Genomic DNA, 25299 nt, shown 5'->3' with positions numbered 1-25299 from the left:
TGTACTTAAATTTTAAGATAACAGATGGAGTTGTTCAAAACTTGTTGTTAATAAAAAATACCACGAGATGGCAGACGCAGGAACTAATCCGTAAAGCTCACATTCCTATCGATGACTCAGTTGTATCGTCATGGATAATGGGTTATGGGTACTACTACGATATCGTGTCGTATCGGCCGCAGTGTTGTGTTGCTGTTTTGTATTCGTCTGACGTAGTAGCAGTGAAGTCGTGCCGTGGAATGCGCGACAATAGAGCATGCGTCTATAATGTACCGCGAAAAAGTTAACATTCTCGCGCGAGAGTTTCTTGTACTTTAAAAACTGTGTGAATTTATGTGACAAGAAACTTGTGGTTTAATATTTGCGCAATAGACTTTTATTGTGTGTGGTATTTATCTTGTAACTGGATAATATTAAAACAAAAATATACGGCTAGTTTGAAGGTAAGTTGGATAAATCTTAAACTTTTTTAATTACCATGTGACGTTTAAGTATAAATGGAGTTTCTAGAGATGTGGTATTTATAGTTTTATTTGATATAATTTTCTTTCTCCAATTAAATTTTTATTAAATTACGTTTACTTAATACATTTTTTGCTTACACCTTTATTTTTTCTTTAAGTGCTGCCGAATCAAAAGAATGATTCACGTACGAATGTCACCGACCAAGAAATTAAAATATTTTATGTTACAAATAATTAAAAACCTTACTTATTAAAATAATTAATAAATAAATTGATTTAGACTGAAAATAAGACTAGATTTATGTTTTTTACTTTTTTGTAAATACGAATAACTAAGTTATGTTAAAAACTTAACTTTTATAGCCCTCGTATGCTCAAAGTTTAATAGAAATGTACCGTTGTCATAAGAAATAATTCCGAGTAGACATGACTAATAGAGTGGAACCCGGTTACTTTGCCACAGATAACATATTCTTTGTTAGATACGGCACATGTATCTTAACTTGAAGTGGAATAAATCGATAAAAAAGGCAAGAAATAAAATAGTTCTAGTTTTATGGATGCAGGAATTACAAAAAAATACTGGCTACTACGTAACATTATTTGATTTGAACCTACGTCTTCAGTTTCATAAGCGATCCTTGTAAGCAACCAGTCCTTTAGTAAAAAAAAAATATTATGAATGCATCATATTTTTCGGTCGAGATTTATAAAAAAAATTAATTGTCATTTTATTTCTTAAGTAGTCACCATAGATAACTGATTTTTTTAATTGTTAATAGTTATTTTGTTAGATGTATTGCTAAATTTCATGTGAAATGTTTATTGTGGTTTATGATGGAGTTATGACCTGATTATGTACATTATAGTGACGTAGGTTCAAAGTTAGAAGTGTGTTAGTGCAATACATAATTTTTATTGTATTTGCAAATTTGTTTATAGCATTCGAATATTATTAATTTAAACAACATTATAAAATACACAAGGTAAGTCTCATTGTGGGTTTCCGAGATCAAAATACCCGTTTAAAATATATTGTTATCTCTATTTTTTCAAAGATAATAACAGGGATGACGATATGTTTTATACAGCGTTTTCGGTCTCAGAAATCCACCGTCAGTTCATTAGTTAGCTTGTTTATTGAATATAGTAGTAAGTTATTAATTTTTCACTTCGAACCACTGTTCGGTAAATGATAAATCTGACAAATTAATTTCTCAACTATCAGTGTTATTTGCAGAATATCTAACTTATTTCTTACATAATATTCTGACATAATTGATTGTATCTAGTATATTACTATCAATTTATGAGATTTCACATTATTAATAGTGAAAGTATGTTACGAAAAATGATAAAATTTACGAGCTTTTTTATGTAGTCTTCGCTCGCGACTACATCAGCGGAGAATTTAAAAAAATGGCTTAAATATGTCCGCGTGCGGTCTAGCCGTTGAGGAAGTTATTCTTAACAAACATATCCTTATAGACAGAAGCGACAAAAATTTTAAAAATTGTTTTTTTCTTTATTCGCAAAATAAATATAAACAAATATATCGCTTCTACTAAATGTTTTTTTTCTCGATATTAGAAACAGACACTAAAATTTTATTACCACTTATTTATTAGATAGGTACTGGTTGACAAATATTAAAAAAATATTTATTATATAAAAACATAATATTAATCTTGTAACAGAAAACATAGGTTAATAATACAATAAGGAAACTTATTATGAATAATAAATGCTATGTTAAGACCTAGGATATTGTAAAAGGATTAACACGGCCTCATTAGAACGTAGCACAGGAAGCCATACTTGTCGGCCAATGAACGGAGTGGCCGATAAACCATTGCCTTTGCCTCGTCTTGTAATTAAAAAATACAAACGTCAAAGATGGCGCGCAATAATTAAATCGTGTCATTTATAATGTAGGTTATATGTATGTAAAAAATAAAAATATCATTCACAGTTATATTCCTTTCGGAATTAAATAATACATCGTGAGTTGTAAACCTACTTGGATCATGATCTTAAATTATGTCGTAATGTATAAGGATTAATTTAAACTTAAAAAATCAGTACTTTTTATTTATTTCTACGCTTTATCTTATTAAATCTTGTATACTTTAAACTTGATTAGAACAGGTTTTTAATATAATAAACCAGAACATGTTCACGTCCTAAGGGATAATCTGATTAGTTTAAATATCATACACGATCCATCTAAGTAGGAGGTCTGAATACATTTAAAACTAAATGGAACAGACCAATATATAAACCAGTCTGTTCCACATACTTTGGTAATAAAACATTAATGCAATTAATTGAGTACATTGACATACCTTTAACAATATTTTCTTTTTACAAGTTTTTCTCTTGCAAATTAAATTTGATACAGTTCCCGGTTACCGATTGAGCTAAAATTTTGCATACGAGCGTAAATTTCGTTACAATGCAGTTATGAGGGATTGATCGAGATAGAAGGTGGCCATAGAAACTTTGCAATGAAAACACAACCTTATCGAGTTTGGGCTCGTTTTAATCGTCTTGACGAGTATTTTGTCCTTTAATGGTGACCAGAATGTACTGATGTCGCTGGTGCTTACCATAGGAACTCTGTTATGTTTTTTTTTTTTTTTTCATTTCAACGCAAACAAATAAAAGCTGGCTTTTATTAAAGTTTTTTTTTTTACTTCTAATGATTTTACTCCAAGTTTCTTTTAATAACAAAATGTTTATATACTGTTAAACCTATATTTCTTAACAATACCTAGTTAAGTAACTTATAGTAACTTAGTAAAGTGTTGTAAAAGCAACGAACCATCTGATGTAAGTTTTCCTAAGGCTTCGCTAATAGTATTAGTTGAATGCTGCCATACTTTATAAAACGTAACGCCTGAAACCCAGAGAGGTAACCAGAGATAATTATTTTTTTTATATAATTTTACAATAAATAATTATTTGGCTTGATAACTATTAAGACTAACCACCTCGTACAGTCGCGTTTTTAATGGTTTCCAAACCTCTACAATTTAAGGTCCTTCAAGAAGCGAGCACAACCTCAAAGGCTGGTAACGCAGTTCCTTTAGTATTGCAGATATTCATGACAGTCGGTGACCAATTTTATTATGAGTCCCACTGATCGTTTGCCTCATATTTTTATACATATTAAAAAAAAACTTAGCATACTTTTCTCTCAGAGTATTAAAAGATGCAAACATTATGGCAAACCATAATTTAATCCAGACTTACTTCGACAAACAACGTGTTTAAACGTTTTTCCCGTATCGTAAGTGACTCATGTTGAATCTGGATGGAATGCTCTTATCTTAATTACATTATCTTTGTTACGTAACGAAAGTTGTTACCACAGCTTTGTACTTTCTATAGTCCAATGGAAATGGGAAATTATAACAATCTAATCTAAACATAATAATCTATTATGCGTAAGAAGGGGGTGAATTCAAAGATAACGACTGATAGAGATGTATGGAGGAGTAGTACATACTGTGCCGACCCTCCTTAGGGATAAGGGCAGGTTGATGAACAAACCTAGACAATATTACAAGCCTTATTCACAGATTTATCTATCTATATATATAAAAGAAAGTTGTGTTAGTTACACCATTTATAACTCAAGAACGGCTGAATCGATTTGACTGAAAATTGGGTGGGTGGGCAGGTAGCTTAGAACCAGGAAAAGGACATAGGATAAATTTTACCCCGTTTTCTAATTTTTTTTTATTCCGCGCGGACGGAGTCGCGGGTAAAAGCTAGTATATATATAAAATAAAGTCGTGTTAGTTACACTATTTATAACTCAAGAACGGCTGAATCGATTTGACTGAAAATTGGTAGGCAGGTAGCTTAGAACCAGGAAACGGACATAGGACATAGGATTTTTACCCCGTTTTCTATATTTTATTCCGCGCGGACGGAGTCGCGGGTAAAAGTTAGTATATATATAAAAGAAAGTCGTGTTAGTTACACTATTTATAACTCAAGAACGGCTGAATCGATTTGACTGATAATTGGTGGGCAGGTAGCTTAGAACCAGGAAACGGACATAGGACATAGGATTTTTACCCCGTTTTCTATTTTTTATTCCGCGCGGACGAAGTCGCGAGTAAAAGCTAGTTATATAACTATAACTTTCCAAACAAATCCATAGATAATTGATATTGTCAGCCAGTGACATGTGAAAATATAATTTCTCATATCTATTTAATTCGACAATACGGTTTTAAAAATTTGAATCACCAACACATTGATATGAAATACCAAACATAGTATGTTATAATCTAGGTCACTTCTGTTTATTTTTATTTCGTTCGATGGATAAGATATAGATAATATTTAATTCAACATTTACATTAATTCATCGTTTAGCCTATTTATTTTCTAGGTAGATTTTTTTAAATTATATTCTTAAGGATTAATTTCTCCGTAGGTTATGGGTTGGAAATAAAGATTCTTCACGCTATAGTACTATTTTCATTCATGTCTTATGACCTTATAACAGTTGTTCTATACTTTTTACTGTCTTCCGATTTTACGGAATTTATAACTAACCTAGAAATTTTTTTTAGCTATAGTTGAATACTATATTCATATTAGTGTTATATGAACAAAATACTGCCTCATAATTCCATTACTATATTTACCAATATCAATTATAATAAACCATGAGTAATTCTAACCACAATAACAAGCACATAAGTACGATTACATAGTATACTAGCTGTCGTCCGCGACTGTCCGCGCGGAATTAAAAAAAAACTTAATAATTATCCTATGTGTTCTTCCAGACTATGTTCTACAGCTGTGCCAAATTTCATCAAGAGCCGTTCCAGATAAATACCTTCCAAAAAACATACATCCATCCATCCATCTAAACATTTATAACATTAGTAAGATAATCACTAGTACATAAATGTTGATTGCTACAAAACGTTTTTGAATGATATTTAAACGGAAACAGTGAAATAATTACATATATTTGATTTATACAAAATTAAATAACATAAACTAACCTTACTTCGAGCTATATTTATACGAAATCCTACGAATAATAATAATATCAATCACACATAAAATAAATTAAAAATTTAACATTATTTAAAATTAGTTGGCATTTTAAAGAAAACTGCTACCGAAACCGTGCATGTGTGTAGATGGTATGAAAGTGAAAGAGCGAATGAGGACTAGGACTAGGACCCCGCCAAATGGAAATCTTTTCTCTGTCTGTTGCAAACTGAGCATAAAATAAAATTTCATATATAAACAGAATTCCACGTGTGACAGATGAACGGATGAATGATATTACCTTTCATGTAACAAAAGTTCATGTTTCAATAAGTTCAGCGAACGATCATGGTGGGAGTATGATACACATCCGCTTTAGATAAATTGTCACTTGACTTGCAACCGTTTAATGTAAATGTCGCCTTCGGATTGTGAACTACGACTGTTTTAAAACTGACTAACTGAAAGTATCAAATGCAACTGACCTACAAATTTAATCTTCGAAAAATGTTAGTTTTTGAGATAATATCTGTGCAAATAACGAGAGACATATTAGTTCATAATTTAACGATTTTTTCGACAGTTCATAAAAGGCAGAGACAAATTCACATATGTTCTACAATTTTCTAAGTGTACGTGAGTTTTTTTAAAAACTATTAACTTTCGAAACACAATTTGTCCTGTAGTGTTAGTCGGTTATTGCCCTTAGCATGTTATAAAAAAAACATGCGCGTGCGCAAGCTACTTGTAGGCAACTTGCATAGTCATTAGCTGACATGTAAATTATGTTTAATTCGACTTCCTTACAAGTGAATTACTTTAGTTGTGTAAGGAAGTTGGCAAAAAGGTGTTTAATTACGTCTAAGATATAAAATGGATTGCCAATCAAATTATTTTACGTTTTACAACACTTCTTGCACGATTTATGGGTTTTATTTCGTAACTATTACATACAATTTGTGTTGTGTTTTTGCTTGAATAAAGGGATGATAATGTTATTTTCATTATATACTAATGTTTTAAAATCCTAAAGAAGGGATAGTGAACCATTGGCACTCGTCACAATATTTTGGGGACTTAACTGACCACAAAATTCATAATAACAAAAAAATGTGAAAAAACTACCTAACGAGGAAACTCGAGTGGAACCCTACATTATGAAATGTTCCCAATGACACCCATGCCACGTTCATGAGCTCATTATACATTTCCTAAGAAAAATAGCACGTTGATACATAAACGTTCATCACCCCTGGCCTAGAGCTTTAAACGGTTTGACAGATTTCATATATCATTTCATTCAGAACTTTGGATATTATAGGATGAATAGATAGTCTGGCTTTTTTGATAATAATTAATTACTAGTACATGTAAAAAAGCAAGTATTTAACAGTTTGTTGAAAACGTGACATTTCAATGTTTCGATGTGACAAAGGGACGCTGTCTTGTAGTAACTATCACCCGTGACTCACATCGACCACTCCTAACTAACTCATATCTGCATACAATACCCACTTCAATCTTAACATAACCTCACTAAGTTCCGATCATAATCTCATAGGGTACATGAACTCTAGAATTAAATAAGATTAGATGATAACTGCTGTAATTTCAATTACTTTCTTTTTTTTTCTTTTATAACTTTCGATGCCTAAATACTTTTCTCTTGTTTTTGTGTAAAAAAGTTATCGGGCTTGTAAATGTTACTAGCTTTTTTATTATCGAGACATACCGTGGGTTTCTGAGATCTCAATGTCCGTTTAAAACATATTGTTATCCCTGTCAAAGATAATGACAGGGATGACACGTTATACAGAGATTTTGGTCTCTGCAACCCACGGTTAATTCTTCACCTGAAAATTGTAAATAAATTAAGATACTGCTATAAATAACAGTTTGACATTCATAACGTAACTGTCTTCTCTCTAACATTACATGTATGTTACGAAGTCATTTTATGTCACAACATTAACTAGACTAATGATCGACCGGTTTTTATGTTATATTGCGATATGTTAATACATAAAGTACGTTCCATAGCAAAGATTAACATGCGCTTATAAAAGGAGTCTATATACATAGATAAAATTATGATCTCATAATAATAATTCTTTTACTTATCCTAAGGTGAAAGTCTTGCTTTGTTTTTTTTTATTAAATTCTATATGTCGATATGTCCAACAACATATCGATGTTTTGTAACATCCCTAGAGATTTAATAGTCCTTTTCAAGCCGAATTACTGTTCAATGCTAATGGAAGTCAATCACATATTGATACCGCTGTAAAAATACTCGATTAGTATCGTAAAGTATCCTGATAGGGCACAATTAAGCTATTACGAAGCGAATGAATCTTTAATGAATGTCTTGATATGTCGCCATATGTAATTTTAAATAGTTCACTTTTTAGGGATGTGACTTAATCAATAGCGATGTTTTTGCCGCACTTAAAAGAAAGCTTCTAAGGTATGACGATATGTTTTATAAAGAGATTTTGGTCCTTATCACAAAAGGGAAAACTAACCTTCTCATCGAACTTTACCAAGAAATAATTTTATGGAGTTTTAGAAACTTTATTTTTAATATCTTGCTTAAATATTACCCACTGAGAAATGTTGGTTTATGAACTTATGTTAGAACAATTGTTCACAAATGTAAGTAAATATATTATTATACATATTTATGTTTTATATTCGATGCGATGAATAAAATAAAATGTCCCCATGAAGACTACATATATATAAAATCCATTTAGTTGCATTGAATAAAAGCAGGTCAAGAGAATGGCCAATGTCCTACATAATATATATGGTTGCATTTAGTTTCCGAGTACGCTGCCTTGTCCTAGCAGCCCTAGCCATAAATGTCGATACTATGTCACACGGAAGAGTATTTCTATCGATACATCAATGCCGAGGTGATCTACACATGCCTAGTGTATGCAGTAATGGAAAAATATTGATACCTCTTTTTATATCGATTATGTAATTGTTGTCATGTACTACTCTTTCATACAGCTCTAATAATACATTCAAAATTTATTACTTTTCTTTTCTCTCTTTTTTCTTTCTGTCTCTTTTGTAGCCTTTGCAACTATTCAAATTCAATCCCATTATTTTGTTGTATCGATTCTATGTCATGCATCAATCGATAACTATATTCAATGTCGATTAAAAATCGATTAAAATTTAGTTTAGAGATAAATGTAACGTCTCGAAGTAGCTCGCTCGTTGAATCGTTCTAAGAATGCATTTTCATTGAAAGAGGAATGCAATCCAATACGTTACATTGTTATGCTTTGATGTGTTGTTAATTCATTTCTTTTCCTTTCCAGGTGTCGAGATATTTTGATTCAGTTTTCGAAGAAATATTTACAAAGTCAAGTAAGTAAAATTTTCTATTTTAATTAATTTAGAAAACTCTAATCGTTGAATGTGTTCATCATTTTACAGCTTTTTAAGGGTAGATTTTTCTTAAAACATTTCACAGATAGAATGAAATAGCGTGTAAAAACTATAAGAAACGAAACGAAGCGAACGAAATTTAATTTAATTTCATTTTGGCCCTTTTGTAAATCAAATTTAATTGCCTCAAACGATTGTAGCTATCAGAAAAAAACTAGTAATATTAGTATCAAATTAAACCAATAAATTTCGAATGAAACGGATTTAGTAATTGAAACTTAAAGTGTTCGAGATTCGAGTCTTTTCGATATGGAATGCATAATCTTGGCACTTGACAGTCATAATGTTTGTTTATGTTCTTAAAAATACTATCGCTAAAAACACATTTCAAACACCACAGCAATGTTCTCACTTACATTTATCGTGGGAATTTGTTTTGTATTTAGAAAGTGCTTTATCAGTTACTTCTAGAAAGTTTTTAGTGACTTCATAATCCATAAGACTCGACTGCAGATAAATTAAATAATCAATTATGTATTTTTGTGTAACTTTCGTTATTCCATAAAAATTAAAAATAGTTGTAACTTTTGTTTCAAGAAGATTCAACCACATTTTTCACACATACACACGCACACACACATGAATGAATGAATGGCTGAACTCTCAACTGCCCCTGTACTAAATTATCTGCACCTTGTTAGAGTAATATACTAGGATATAAATTACGGGGAGGCTGAAAACCAGCGCGGCCTTCAGTGACAAGCTGGAGGCAGCATCAGCTGAGCCTCTTCCCATTAACCAAGAAATATTTTTTTTTCTCTTTAATCGATATCTTTATAAGTGTAATTTGGTTTATTTTTGGTTAATAAACTGGATTTTATTTATTATTTTTTAATTTTTTTTTATTTTCAAAATGTAACTTTAACCAAGTCCAACCTGGAAAAAGTTATCGCAATTTATCTGATTATCTCTACCTAGACTTTACGCCATAAAAAGTTATAAAATTATAAATTGCTTAAAAGGCAAATCGGATTAATCAAACAGCTTCTTTTATAAGATAAGCGATAATAAGCTTAATTAGAGGCTTACTTTTTGTTCATTAAATCGTTACGTTCTAAAATTCTTTCTCGCTTCAAACGAGTTTATCGTTTTTTTTTCCTTTTGATTGCTTTTTTCCCCGCAAACCGTGACTTTGTTGATGGTTCAAGGTTGGATAATAATAAATTATAACGTACTAAAGATTTCACATGAGTTTTCTTGTATTTATAAAGTTAATATTTTTATAAGAATTTAACATACAATGAAACTATAAAATTGTTTTTTTTTTAATCTTCTTAAATGTAAAAAACTCTATAATAACATTAAGAATACATACTATTCTTAAAATAGTAAACGACCAAATATATTTGATCGCTCGTATATTTAATTATTTATTTAAAAAATAATTGTTGTATTTCGTTACAAATCAGTTTGTATTTCTTCTCATCTTAAAGTCCTGAGGTTTTTATTTCTTACCTTGAAACTGCTGTATATGTATGTATGTATATGTATGTATGTATATGTATATATGTATATGTATGTATATTTTTATATACCTAATATAATCAGTAGGTAATGATTGTAAAAGACGAAAGTATTTTAGACGTACAATGGACTTGAATGAATCATAAGTAATCGTATAGTTCCGTAAGATAATTTGGTTTCCGAGAACAAGTTCCGACATTCCCCAACAGAGAGTTGAAACTAAAGTTGTGAATGGATCCTCGCGTCATAGCTCTGAGTCATTGATTTTGTTTCTTTTTGCATATTATTTTTTACTACGTTACACGCCAATTGGGGACCGAGTCATTATTGATATTTTTTATCAATTAGTTTTTGTGGGTTGATCGATTTTTATAAGTGTAAAAACAGGTTTAAAGTTACAAAAGTTATTTTTAAATTGGTTCATGAAACAATACTTTTCGCGTTTAAAATTATCCGATTTTCAAAATAGAACGAACCATAGACATTAACAAAAGTTTTGTAATAAATTTAAAACAATTTGATTTTGAAGTCGGCTAAAAAAATAGTAGCAATTAATCGACAAAATAACGTGAAAGTTATGTCATCAAGTAAACTTTAACTTCGTTATATTATTAATTCTGATCATAATTCACCTCAACTTTAATTAGATGGACTCAATCACATCATAATCGTGACTTGTCACTAAAATTAGGACATGTACCGATTGCCATTTCTAACTGTAAACACACCGGACGTTCTACACAATAGCACACACGAAGAGTCTCCACTGTCGTAAAACCTGTGTAAGAACAGTATTGCCATCCCTTTCAGCCTCTTTTAAAAAGACAGAGTTAGCAACTATGCACGACAAACGCATGTCACGTATGACAATCCGCCATTATTAAACGTGATTATAAAATAGGTTATGTCGTTAATTAAATCCATTTGAATCTGTTTTTGTTTAATTGTTTTTTGTGCATTGTTATTGTTTAAATAAATGTTTACTTTTGTACTATAAATGTGTGTATTTATTTTTGATATTATTAAGGAAGTTTTTAAAGTAAATAAAAATGTAATTGAACAAATTTGAAAACCGTTATTGTCGTTCAGAAATCTCGAAGACACTAGGGTAATCGGATAGTTTTCGGCGTCTTAGCAATTTTACAAACCCTTTATTATGACACTGCTAATGGCATTTTGATCGGCAAAGGTGTTATTGACAAAGGAAGTGTCAGCCTATTGATTACCGTGTGAACATGGATTATTATGTTACTTTCAAATGATTACAACACCTAACATTCTTATACCGTTACTATGCTTAAATTAAAATAATAAAGTCCATATAAACAAAAGAAATTTGAATAATAAAAGGTTTTTAGTTCTTATTTAGAATATTATAGTTACTCTACGTCCTTAATTTGATACTTCGGTACAACAACTATATCAAGAATCCTCACATTTTGCGATACGTGAAGGTCGTAACAATTAGACGATCAAGTTAATTGATAGTCAATTGTTGTACGGATGCTGTATTTAATGACTGAAGGTTCTTTACTAATTCTTCGAAACTAAATATCTATTAATAGAATAAACATAGTTTAGTGGACATTTTTCGAGAATAAACTATACTAAGAATTAACTCTAACTCTTAAGAACTACTTCTGTAGTTTTTTTGCAAAAAGCTCGACCTACAAAAGACAAGAGTTAATTCAAAAACTTTCAGAAATTACTAATTCTAGTCTCGCAGACAAGAAGATTGTTATATAGTGTACTTAATGTAACATTATTATATCGTTTATAATAATGTATTAAATGTAAAAATATATATTTTAATATGCAACAACTGTACATATTGTAAACTGCGTCGATAGCGTAGTTTAAAATTCATTTATTTATGCCAGTAGTAAAAAATATAACTACAGTAATTGTAATTTATACGTGTCTTAAAACAAGGATAAAAAAGTTAATACGCGTATAACAAGTTTGTATTGACTTCTGTAAGTAGCGGATAGGTCTGCGGTTGCGCCGTCGCCCAGTGCGATACGTGTTCGGAATTCAAACTGATTCATCGGGATTCTAAGATGGCGGACTGTCAACTGTTTCCCGCCTTTATTACGCAGTTTCTGGAAAATTTGCATGTGATCGCAATAACGTTATGCAACTTTGTTATATGCTTTCTTATTTTCAATCTATTTTTCTTTTGTTTGAAGACTATAGCAAATGTATATCTATACTAGTTTTATAATAAGGACATATTTATATTTTGGTAACAAGTTAACGAGTAACGAGTACTGTAAAACTACTGGAACGATTTCGAAAATTCTCCTGGCATTAGAAAGCTACATTATCACTAACATAATTTACTAGAATTTAAACGTCGCGAGCAAAAGCTAGTATGTGGATAAACTTAGTGATTTAGTTAAAAGATGCGTTGCTATATTATTTACTACTCCTTCTATTATAATTTTACCACGATTTTAAGTTATTATTCATTGAAATTTTATTTTAGCATTAGTGTATTCACTATTTTGTCGGTAGTCATGTGATCGTATGTAAAAACTGACACTGGCTTCTGCCAATTGTTGTACGGTCAGCAAACGACAATTACGAGATATATGTATTAACACAATAGGAGAAACACTAGCTGTTTAGACGAACTATAGTTGAAACTTTACTATAGGGTCATAATAATCAGACCATCATTCTGTACTTATCAAACTCTATGTGGGGTAGGTACGACAGGTTTTGGACATCCAAATCAACCTATTCATAATTTTAACTAATACCTCTACTATGAGATAATACTAGATGATAACTCATTCGTACACCTGTGAACAATCAATAGTTCTACATTTGTTAACACTGTTGCATTATTTGCTTTGTTCACATTTATTTCCTTTGTTCATAACGCATGGTTGTACTTAAAAGGATAACAAAACAAGGATTGTTATGCATAAAATCCTGACAGCTACAATGTGACTCTGACTCATGAATGTCTCATAATATTCGATTATTGTCAACAAATGATTTGAACATGGCAACGATTTAATATTAGTACAATGGGCAATTTAACTGTAACTAAATACAATGATCATTTGTACTAATTTGTTGCGAAGTTTTTAGTTATTTTGTGGATAAAGTTAACGAATTACATACTTTTTACATATAACTTTAACTTATTGAAATATAGTTAATTACTGTTAAATATGATTAACACTTTGTTGACCGGTCACGAGTTAACTTGTGTTTTTATGGCAGAATGTTGCTGACCGGCCACGAATAAATTCGTGATGCGCTTTTTTCGCATCGCTGTTGTTTTCTCTGTTGGTGACCGTACAGTGCAATTGTTAGTCAGTATAATACAAGCTGTTTCTCTCGCTTATAAAAAACTACAAAAAATAACCGTTTATTCTGATTTATGAAACAAAACAAAAGTTATCACACTTTGTTTAAATTGACATAAAAAAAAAGGTAATTCTCAATTCGCCTGTGTTTTTTTTGTAAATGTTTCGTTATTAGAAACTCACAATAAACACGATTCTACAAAAATAATATCTGTGGAAAGTTATATTCAATCATCATTGAAGCTCGACAAACATTAAGCACGGACAAGCGCGCAAGCAGGTGATCTTTACCACTCCACTTAACGCGCATTCCTATGCATAATACTAACACGATCTCTACTAGTAATGTTTACCAAGACACCTGATCATTACGCATAAAATAAATTAAAATGAATTAAATATTACTAACGACGATGGAAACGGAATTAAATAATAAAATTTAACTCTTAATATTTCTTTGTTTTCACTTGCAGAAAACAGAAATTAAATTACTTTATTACTATTTTCGGCAATTAATTTCAAGGTAACAAATCTCAGATCAATAAGTATTTATTCATTCCCGAGAAATTTAAAAATAAAATATTAGTAGCCTATGTGTTCTTTCAGACTATGTTCTACATTTGTTCCAAATTTCATCAAGATTCATTGAGCCGTTCCGTTCTAACAAACATCCATCCTTTCGCATTTATAATACTAGTGAGATTTCAAAGGTACTTATAATTCAGTGCACATTTTGTGATGACATTGAGTATCTTTAACTCCAGGATACAATACTGTGAAAGTTCTCAGAATTTAAATTTATTTAACGAACAACTTAAATGTATACAAATCTTAGTAAATAAAAAATCAATATTTGTAGGTTTTAACGCGTTCCTAAACCATTGCACAAGCTGACAAACTTTGTAGTGTTCTTAGAACGCTAGTGAAGATTCGTGCCTTAATAAATAAAAAATTATGCATATATTTATCAAGTTCAATGATTCAATTGCATTATGGCATTTCGCCTTTTCACTGCAACACAATCCGAGTTAACATAGTTGTAAATCTGGATATCCCATACTTTTTTCTCGACCCCTATAAAAATCAATAATATATTTTTTTCCTCAACTTGTAAACTTGCAACTTTATCCAGTCAACGTACCAAGTCCCCAGAAGGACCAATTTGTAGAATCTCTTTACAATTTACATTTTAAGGTACAATGGACAGACAGAGAATGGTTCCCAGGGGAGTTTTTGTAAACAATTTGTCTTTCTCTATTGTAGTACCGCACAGTATCCGTACACATCTGGTAATATTTAGTCACACAACACACAATAGCCTTGCCTCCTTATACCGGTTTCTTACCGAGCGACATAAAGTCAGAGATTACTAGCTGTGTCCCGCAACTCCGTCTTCTAAAAAAAATCTTAAATAGTAGCCTATTTGTTCTTCCAATCATACATACATCCAAACATTCGCATTTATAATATTAGTAAAAATTCAGCCTTCATCCTTTAACACTAACTTCTTTTTGATTACTATTTTGGATACTAAATCTTTAATGATTTCAGTCACACCTTAGCTCAAGTTAAAATGAACTATCAGGCTTGGATAATTATAAATAGGAAGAGTACTGCTCTGTGTATTGACTTAACACTAAGTTGCAACTAAACTATACTATGTTTTGAAGTAATTTCGTCAATAGTTATATCAATACTGTAAAATATGTTGATATCTGATAAACCCGTTTTCATTGCCTGACTGCTTGAGATCTCATCAAAGTAGATTACGAGAAGTCATTTGAAATTTGAATAGTCGATATCTTCATATTTATCATACTATCGAGATATAGAAAGAATGTGTTTATTTTTTCATCATAAGTATGTATATGATGTACATGTTTATTATTAGTTTTGGGTATTCAGATATTAAGATCTCTTTTATTCCTACGAACAATTACACGATGCTAAAGTAATAGTCATATCTTTGCTAAAATAATTTGTGTTTAGTTCTGAATTAAACATACTGCCAAAGAGGTGGCATACTGGCCACAAAGACCTTTGCCTTTTAGATTAAGAAAAAGATAGGTGAAAAATAGAAGAGAATCGCGCGGGAAGTGTTAACAACGAGATTTAGTATTTATTAGAATTAGATGAAATTGTCATTGTAAATATGTAAATAGTTTTAGTATAAGTGATTTTAACAACGCAATAAAGGATCTTTGGCTGCTTTTATTAATTAATTTATATAATTTGATCTAAAGATTACAAGGTTTTCTAATTTACATTTTAAGCATTAAAAGAGTTATTATTCTACGTTATTAATAAGTAATTTTTTTAAATATCATACGAATTCTTGTTGCGCATAAACAAAACGGGAATCCGCCATCTTTAATTTACATACTAGTGTTTACATTTGCATCGGTATGAAAAGAATACATGTCAATTGCGTTCTACATAACAACCACAATAATGTAATGTAACAGTTCAACGAACATACGCTTTAATAAATATAGAAAGTAGATAGATGACGGTTAAAGAAAAACTCAAATCACCGTTCTTAATGTCGGCAAACATTAAGTTTTGATTCGTCGCTAGTATGTGTGAAAATAATTTGACGTCACTCATTTCAATTTTATTAATTGGTTGACATTGTACTAATGAACAGGGGACTAAATAATATTTATCGTCGTAATTGTTAGACAGGGGACAGCAATTTTTGACCCATTAAAAAAAATAATAGTTATAAAAACGTGAAAAGTAGTGACTAAATAAAAAAAAACTGTTACAGACTTTGTCTATTCAAGTTATAGAATAATTTTATAAAAAAATACTTGTTAAAGATAAACATTGCATAGAAAAATTTCGAAATAGGAGCAAATAAGATACAAGATAATAAAAGATTAAGATTGAAAGATATAGATTACAGAGTCAATAACAAAGAAAAAAAACAAATTCCTTAGTAATTCCATACAATTCTCTACTTTACGAAATCAACTAAAAAAACTTTAAAAATAATTTGTATGAAGAAGTATCAACATACTTTTTTAAACCAAAAAAGCCAGTGTTCAAATCTATGCTTTTACCTAAGCCAAGCCAATGCCAAAAGCAATGGTATATATGTACATAGTATGTGTTAAAAATTATTTATAGTTAACCTTATTAATATCAATGATATCACTATGTCTCACGTTTTGTGTGATTAAGAATCCATATAAGTATTGTTAAACAAAGAACATTCCTTTATTAGTATCATGGGAATCGAATCCAGAAGTTTGTTTATAGAATACTGGTACACTATACTGCAAAGAAATTGGGTAAGCAGTTTTTTTATTGTGAAAGTAATTACTTTTCAGTTAACTTTAAATTAAACCAATAATTAATCCCTTGATAAAAAATGTAGTGCGTAGCAACATTCAAGTCATAAATATACTTTTACCTTTTAAATCTAAACAAATGAACGCTTTTCCCCTTTTTTCAATCTCATTAGCTCCTATTTAGATTTACCATGAAGGTTTTTAATGAGTTTACCACCGCTTTGGTTAATAATTACGTCAGTGATACGTCTAAGACGGGTTTATGATCCCCGCAAAAGACTCATCAATCCATTTACTAAGATTCTCAGTAATCTTAATCACAAACTACACGAAGTAGCAGCAGCTGGTACATTCTTGTGGAGACGTTTAACTGCCTAAGTGACCTATTCGTAGAGAAAAATGTCAAACGACTCGCGAACCTTCCATACAGCGACATCTGCCGCTGAAAGAAATAATTGCCGAGCTAAGCTGCGAAATGCAGCTGCAAAATGCAGTTACGCTAAATGTCAGGCCGTTTATGGTTAATTTATAGTCAAGGTTATTCCGGAAATATATAAAAACTTCATGGTGAAACTCAAAATTGTTTCAACTGTTAAAATTAAACTAACTATTTCTTCTTTTTTAAACAACCAGTACTATAATTAAATAATAAAAATGGTCAGTATTATTACCACTTTCATAACACCATAAAAGTTCTAGTTTATTCTATGAAATTGTAAAATCTAAAGTCCATTCTTCTTGAAGATCTATTACTGTATGTAACAATAAAAAAGGTTTTATTGTTTTTTTTTTTTTTTGGTCGACTTGTAAGGATAAATGTAGGCACGTGTGGACGGTCACAGTGTTTTTATTTCAAAGTTGTTATCGACCATATGCCACGGCGCGTGCTGGCCATTAGACGGGAACGTTAAATGTGTAACCGAGTGTAACTCTAGTACACTTAGAAATGAACAACAAAGGTACTAAATAAGTAATTTTAATTTGTTAAGTGACTTTAACGAAAGACTTTTCTATATTTGTCACTGATAAACTCGGAATAATTTTTTTCATAATTTCTCTAGGTAATGTAGTAATCTTTTCGAAAATTATAACACTGGCTATGGTTTTGATTATTTACTCTACTTACACTTATAAATACATAATTAGCCATATTTTATGTATAATAAAATATACGCAAAATAAAAAGATAAAGCTGTCGCCCGCGACTCCGTCCGCACGGAATTAAATAAAAATCATAGTATGTGTTCTTCCAGACTACGTTCAACATCTATGCCAAATATCATCGAGATCCGTTGAGCCGTTCTGGAGATACCTTCAAACAAATATCCATCCAAACATTCGCATTTCTAATATTAGTAAGATGTCATCACAAGTTACCATATTATCACTTACTTAAATATAATTTATTTGCTATATTGAGTTTATGTCGCATTAATATTAAAGATGTTGAATATTGAGTGTTCGTTACATAAGAAACTTTCACTCGATACATTCCATTGGTACGGAAGTCCCGAGTATCGGATATCGGGTATAGCAACACTGTCTAGTTTGGACAGATGTTAGGGAGTCGGTAGTGTAGCGCTATAATGAGGGGAGATGCCTTGATATACAGGATGTTTTTTTATCAAAATTATTTGTAAAAGCGTCATTGTTGCTGTGGTTTTTCATTGTTGTAACGCTGAAATGCATTAATGAATACCAATGTAATATGAGTTCTAAGTTACAAATGTCTTAACTATAAATTACTACATGAATAAATTCAATGTCATACAAATTTTGTTTATAATCTTATACTTATTTATGTAAGTTAGAATTACTCTATTGTTAATGAATTTTATTGAAACTAAATGCCTAAAAAGTTAAATATGACTTCACAGATCATTTAAACAGTTGTCACATAATAAATGATGTCTGGTTACAATGAGTATTAATATGTAACCAAATTCCATCGTTTCTTATGCTAATTAATTTCTTATAACTCTTGCTATGCTTATTCAAGTGCTGCGTTCTGGTTACGTAAATGTAGAGTCCATATATCTCGTAATTATCACGGACATGATTCAACTATAGACTAACTTTGGGTACTGGTTTTCATCCGAACAAAATAGGGTCCAGTCGACGAAAACAGTTACATCTTTTGAGAGACCTGAAATGTTAAAATATTATTTATTTATCAGAAATGATATCCTGATTTTCTTTCTTTTATGGTCATTATAATTTGTAACAATAACAAATAGTGTGCGATACATGTATGTAAGTGGAACAAAATGTCTGCGATTGCCATTTGTATTATTAGAATAAAATATTAGACGCAAAAATGAGGAAAGTAGAAGGCGTTAAACCGTGAAGCGAATACTTTTTTTATGAATTTTCAATACTTATTCGAAAATAACTTTATGTAACATAAATCATCCTGTATACATTTCGTATTGCACAGCAATAATTTGAGTTCAGGGGCGCTAAACCGGTGTGCCCTTATCGCGGGGTCGCAACGAGCTGGTAACACCTGGCCGTTACCATAGAGATCCAATCACTACAACGATGACACGAGTGTGTGAGCTTAAATGTGTGAATCGTAACGGTTTTCTTTTTTTTACTTTTTCAATATTTATTCTTTCATGGATTTTTGCATTTCCTTTATAGTAGGAGCTAAAGGAGTTTATTTCAGACAAAATAACTTCGATTTAGTTTTAATGTTATTAAAATTAAATCGAAGTTGTTTTTGGCATTGTACAGTTATTGTAGATTTTTACATAAAACTTTCCTTACTGTTTATTTCAAATGCTAACGACTATACATTAAAAAGTTAATAAGAAATAGCTTTTAATAAATATTGTAACATACTAAAATTTGGTTTTAATTAAAAAAAGATGTAAATTATTGTGTCATAATCAATAAAATTGTGTTTTTTTCACGGCTCACGGTGATGCATAGAGCAAGGGGCGCGTGCCGTACTAGTAAGCCGAGCGTGGCGTATGGCAGACGAGCAGATGACACGCGACCGTTACGCCAGCTGCACTTCGAACCGCATAACTGACGCGAGCGTGTCAAAATTATCACAAAAAAAATTGTTTGCTTCCTATGACTTAATAAATGATGACGCGTACTTGTCCATTATCCTTACCTGGCCCGGTAAGGATCATACAGACGATCATAGTTAGAGGTTAAAAAAGTCACAGAAGACATGATATGAAATACTTCAGTTACAGTTTTGCTTTTATCGCTCTATAAATTAACTATGGCGGGTAAATTTTGACAACTTGGGATTTTGGCGGGAAAGTGCTTATTCTTTTTTGACATGGGAACGCTTTTTACTATTGTAATTTTTGTTTCAAAAATTAGAAAATAAAAGAAATCTTACTAATCTTATAAATGCGAATGTTTAGATGGATGGATGTTTGTTTGAAGGTATCTCCGGAACGACTTAACGGATCTTGATGAAATTCGGCGAAGATGTAGAACATATTCTGGAAGAACACATAGGCTACTTATAAAGTTTTTTTTTTAATTCCGCGCGGACGGAGTCGCGGGCAAAAACTCGTAATTAATATTTTTTTAAAGTGAGTTAAGAAAATAAATGCTTATTACATACATTTAATAAAAAATTAGAATTAGAAAATGTTCTCAATAATTAATTTTTCGTAAGTAAAAAAACAGATAACGTTCCGGGAAACGTAAAAAAAATATCGATTGTTACCAATGAAGCGTATCTGAAAGTACCAGGCGTTCAGAAAGTAAAGGAAGTACGTACACGCAAGGGCGTGCCTATCTCAAACGAAGGTCAAAGACTTGTTGCGTTGATAACATTTGTAGACTACTTGCGTTGATATCAAAAATTTGTCCATACCTTGTCTTTATGTTGTCCTAGTACTCGATAGCTAAATATGTAAAATATGTAACATCGCTTCGGTTATACTTACTTTACGGTTATACTACTTACGCTTATTTACTGCCTGTTTCATAATGTCCGTGTAAGTCCTCAAAACTTGGAACTTTTTTGTCTAATAAAGTCGACGTTGGCGTTTTATCATCTCCAAATGAGATTTCAAACGTAAACTTTTTTGTCTTATGCTAAGACTTCGATTTCCAACTCTTAAATGGACTTTGTGAAGCAGACCCATATAGTTTTTACCCATCACACTAGTAAGACTTACTGTGAAACAAATTCCGAAAACTAAATTCAAAATAATAGCATCAATAAAAACTATAAACATTATTCGTTATCCCGCAGCCCCTATGAAATGTAAAACGGACACAGACACACCTTTTCCTTAAACTTTTATGAACGAATGTACATATGCAAGTTTTGTTTCAATATAAAACAAATTCAATTGTTTTTCTTATTTTCCTACTAATATTTGTTAATGACAAAGTTTAGGTGGCTGAATGGATGTTTCTTAGAAGGTATCTCCGGAACAGGCCAACGGATCTCGTTGAAATTTGGCACAGGTGTAGAATATAGTTTGGAAGGACACGTAGGTTACTTATTAAATCTTTTTTTAATTCCGTGCGCACGGAATCGCGAGCGACAGTTAGTTAAAACTCGGGTTAGAGAGAAACCTTTATAGAGGCGAGAAAAATATCGCGGTCCCTTGGACTCTCAATTCAAAATAATTAAAGGTTTTTAAAAAGCGGTTTTGTTTACCGTTAAAAAATGATTACAGTAATTGTCCGTGATAGAAATTTTACGTGATTTAATTTAGATCGGTAATTGCATTATTGTTGAAGCGTAAAAAAGAGAGTTTACCTCCAACTGTGTTACGTTGATGTCTGTTATTGCTTTGGTACGAATCTTAAAAACAAAAGATATAAATTCAAGTTATGTTTACATATTTAAACATTTTTGTCTGTCTGTCTGTAAGGTTTTTGTTCCACATAATCTCTGGAATAGTTGGGCCGATTTTAACGGGAAGGTAGCTGATGCACGCGAGCATTTTGAAGGCTACTTTTTTATAATTCTGATCAAGTGATCCTTGTATTAATAAATATTGCCATCCCTTTCATACTCTTTGACAAAACTGACACAACAATATGTATTAATATTATTATTATAATACAATCACTGAAGTCGAAACCTACAATAAGGTTCAATAATAAGACATTATGTATTCCTCAGAACACATTGTTAATGACTAATAACCTGCCTACCCTTGTTCATTAGAACAAAGCCGTAATAGATCCATAATACGGGGTCAAGTTGTGCTAAATGTCGCTAATAGATCTGAACATACCGCTAATCTGTCACTATTGTCTTACCAAGAGTGTCCATTAACAAAAGACCTTTACAAAAACATAGCTATCTCTGTTCTTTTCATATAGAATGAAAAGGATGACAATATGTTCATGAAAGCTACGGAATAAATATTTATTATAAAAATTTACGCAGCTATAAATAATTTTTGTGTTATTATAAGTGACAAAAATTATAACCTCAAAAAATTTTAAAAATCGCTTCTGCTGACTATAGTACATCCGGTCACTAAGTGTGTACAGATGGGTAATTCACACAATGACTAATATAAAAATTAGTTGTAACATGTTAACTATGTTAGATGCATTGACTCATACGAATTGATGACAGAGATTCTTAAAAAGGGATAAGTTCATTATTTTAGATATATTTAATAGTGAGAAAATAAAAAAAACATTCTAATGAGGTTATGTAAGATTTTAACATTTCAGTGCACTTTAAAAACAATATTTAAGTATGTCGAGTAAACCGAGGGGAGTCGAAATCACTGCCGATTCATAAACACTGAATGGGTTTGCGTTCACAATAGATTCTGCAACGGTTTTTAACATCTGCTTAGTGTTGCTATTTTATAATAATAATAATCAGGAATGTATGTGTTAAGGGTCATTGGTTGCTTAGACTTAGAGAATGTTAAACAATTCTTTCTTACAATATAATCTTTGTCAGCGTAATTATGTCTATTTTTTTTTATTCTTTGTAATCTGTTTTGTAGGTTTTTAAATATATTACATTCCTCAGATCAATATTTTCTGAGCTGAAGACGCCTTTTAGTGTTTGGTTTTTTGTAATGTCTATACTTTTATGGTACGCGTTGATTAAGTTAAGAATGTTCCAGAAATATAATTACTTGATACATTTTTTTACATGCAAAATTCCCATGACTGTCACACAAAAAGTTAAATCAAAACAATAATCTAAATTCTTCGGATTCAAGGTAATACGAATGGTCACGCTCAGCTGCACCTCTTATACTAAATTCACTGTAATGACCCAAGACATTACGTCATTTGGGTACCAATCATTAACACCGTCGCCACAAACATTCCCACGAATAATTCACTTAATACCTGATTGTTTTCTTTGCAGGATGTCGAATTTTCAACGTACACGCAGCAAAGTATGGTGGGGTGACTCACCGCCGAACATCGGAAGCCCAGTGGCGCCACAGCCCGCGTGGAACCAAAACAATAGGAGAGAAGAACAAGACTGGGAACCTCAGCTACCGCATTGGATAGCTAACCAACCAGAACAGAGGAACAATAGCGCTGATAATATAGCAGAACCTAATAATGTGCAAATTAATCAGTGGCCACTTCGCCACGGTAGTCCCGGCAGTCACAAAAGCCAAGACTCTGGCTTCTCAGATTCTGACAGCTCCCCACCGACTTTACAATACTACCCACCGGCAGATAACAGTAATTCCACAGTGAAATCCGCGAACAGCAGTGATTCAAATAACAATGAAAATATTACCGTGAAACATGCGGTCGATTTACAAAACACAGAACATAGCAGAGATGTTGTTGACAATTCCAGATCGTCAGACAATATTAGTAATGAAGCGCCGATTCCGAAGCCAAGATTACGAAGTAGCAGTGTTATACAAACACCATACGATTTACAAAAGTACTACGAAGTACACACAGACGAGGAACATATGGACTTGCTGAAGGATAACGACAAAGAAAACGATAAAAGCGAACCGAAGTATCCAGCTCCGACAAATATTAATAAAAATTATGAAAAAGATAATTCTAAAAAGATGATCGATAAAACAATTGGACCGAAGCTGAATAAAATAGAAAATAAGAAAATGAATAACGTAAATCCTACTATTAACAAACGTACAATCCAAAAAGATACCAAAGAAGTACCAAGTAATAATGTAAATATAATAAGTCCTTCGAAAAAATATCCAGTAAAGAAAAATTTCGTTTCGAGTACTAATAGTGATAATTCTAATATCATTAAAGTAGCCAAAGTTAAGGACTTAGAAACAAGCAAGAATAAATCGGATGAAAGTTTAGAATACATAAAGTTATCTCATGACAATGAAATTGCAGTACATAATCAACCAAGAGTCCGAACACCCATTTCTAACGTATCTTATGTACCAACAGAAAGAATAGCAACAGTAAAACCTGATTACAAAAGGAGTAATTCAAACGAAGAACCCATTTGTACTACACCGAAATTCCAAAGAAATAGACTTAATCAATCCTTAAACTTTGAAGCTCAGAGACTTGATCAACAAATATTAGACATTCAAGGCGGTTATCATTCGCTAGGATACATAGACGAAGACGAATCAATTAAAGATATACAAAACCAAACGGAGCCAATGCACAAACCGACCAAAGCATTATTAGGTAAAAACATTATGGACAGTCTTCACTTAAAGCCGAACAAGAAAGTAGGCCCAAAGGCAAAACAGAGAATGGTCAAAGCTGAAAGAACAAAGGATATCTTTAGAATATTTCCCAGTAAGAAAGAAAAGCCAGGAGTAGTCGACAGTCACGCTGGAGGAGTTTTGAATGGAAGCAGAGTTCCTTCACTAGGTCTACCGAGATCTACTGAACAAAATTCTTGGGTTATCGTCGGTCATCCTGAGAAGGAATTACTTATACCTAATTACACTGAAAGATTGGTTGCTACAGAAAGTGATATTAACTTAAAATCAAAAGACAATGAAGAAGAAATCAATTACGTAAAAACTAGAAGAGTAACTCCACCACCACAATTTAGAGACAAACAGAAAATACCTTATGATTCCGACTCAAAATCGGATAAAGATTTAACACACGATTCTAAAAGAGAGAAATTAAAATATGACATAGATTTTACAGATTTGCAATTAAACTTCGCATGTACTTCGACACCAAAAATGATAGCACCACAAGAGTTTTTGAATAATCCTCAAACACCGAAAAGTAATAAGAAAAATTCTTGTAGAGTTAATTTGATAGGCGATTTTAATGGCGGGTAAGATTTTTCTCTAATTTCAC

General features: G+C 31.4%; 1 protein-coding gene across 1 annotated transcript in view; it reads left to right on the top strand.

The window, feature by feature from the left end:
* Positions 1-183: 183 nt before the first annotated feature.
* The window catches only part of LOC106720801, a 31246-nt gene continuing 6130 nt past the window's right edge, over positions 184-25299 (top strand). Inside the window, exons 1-3 of the mRNA XM_045683615.1 lie at positions 184-443; positions 8828-8876; positions 23381-25276. Coding sequence (XP_045539571.1) covers positions 23382-25276 — 1895 coding nt within the window. The 5' untranslated portion in view covers positions 184-443; positions 8828-8876; position 23381. The remainder of the gene's footprint in view (positions 444-8827; positions 8877-23380; positions 25277-25299) is intronic.

The sequence above is a fragment of the Papilio machaon genome, chromosome 22 (assembly GCF_912999745.1).
Source record: "Papilio machaon chromosome 22, ilPapMach1.1, whole genome shotgun sequence".
NCBI classification, from domain to species: Eukaryota; Metazoa; Arthropoda; class Insecta; order Lepidoptera; family Papilionidae; genus Papilio; species Papilio machaon.
Note: the sequence above shows the minus strand (reverse complement) of the source record. Positions and strands in the feature narration are given on the sequence as shown.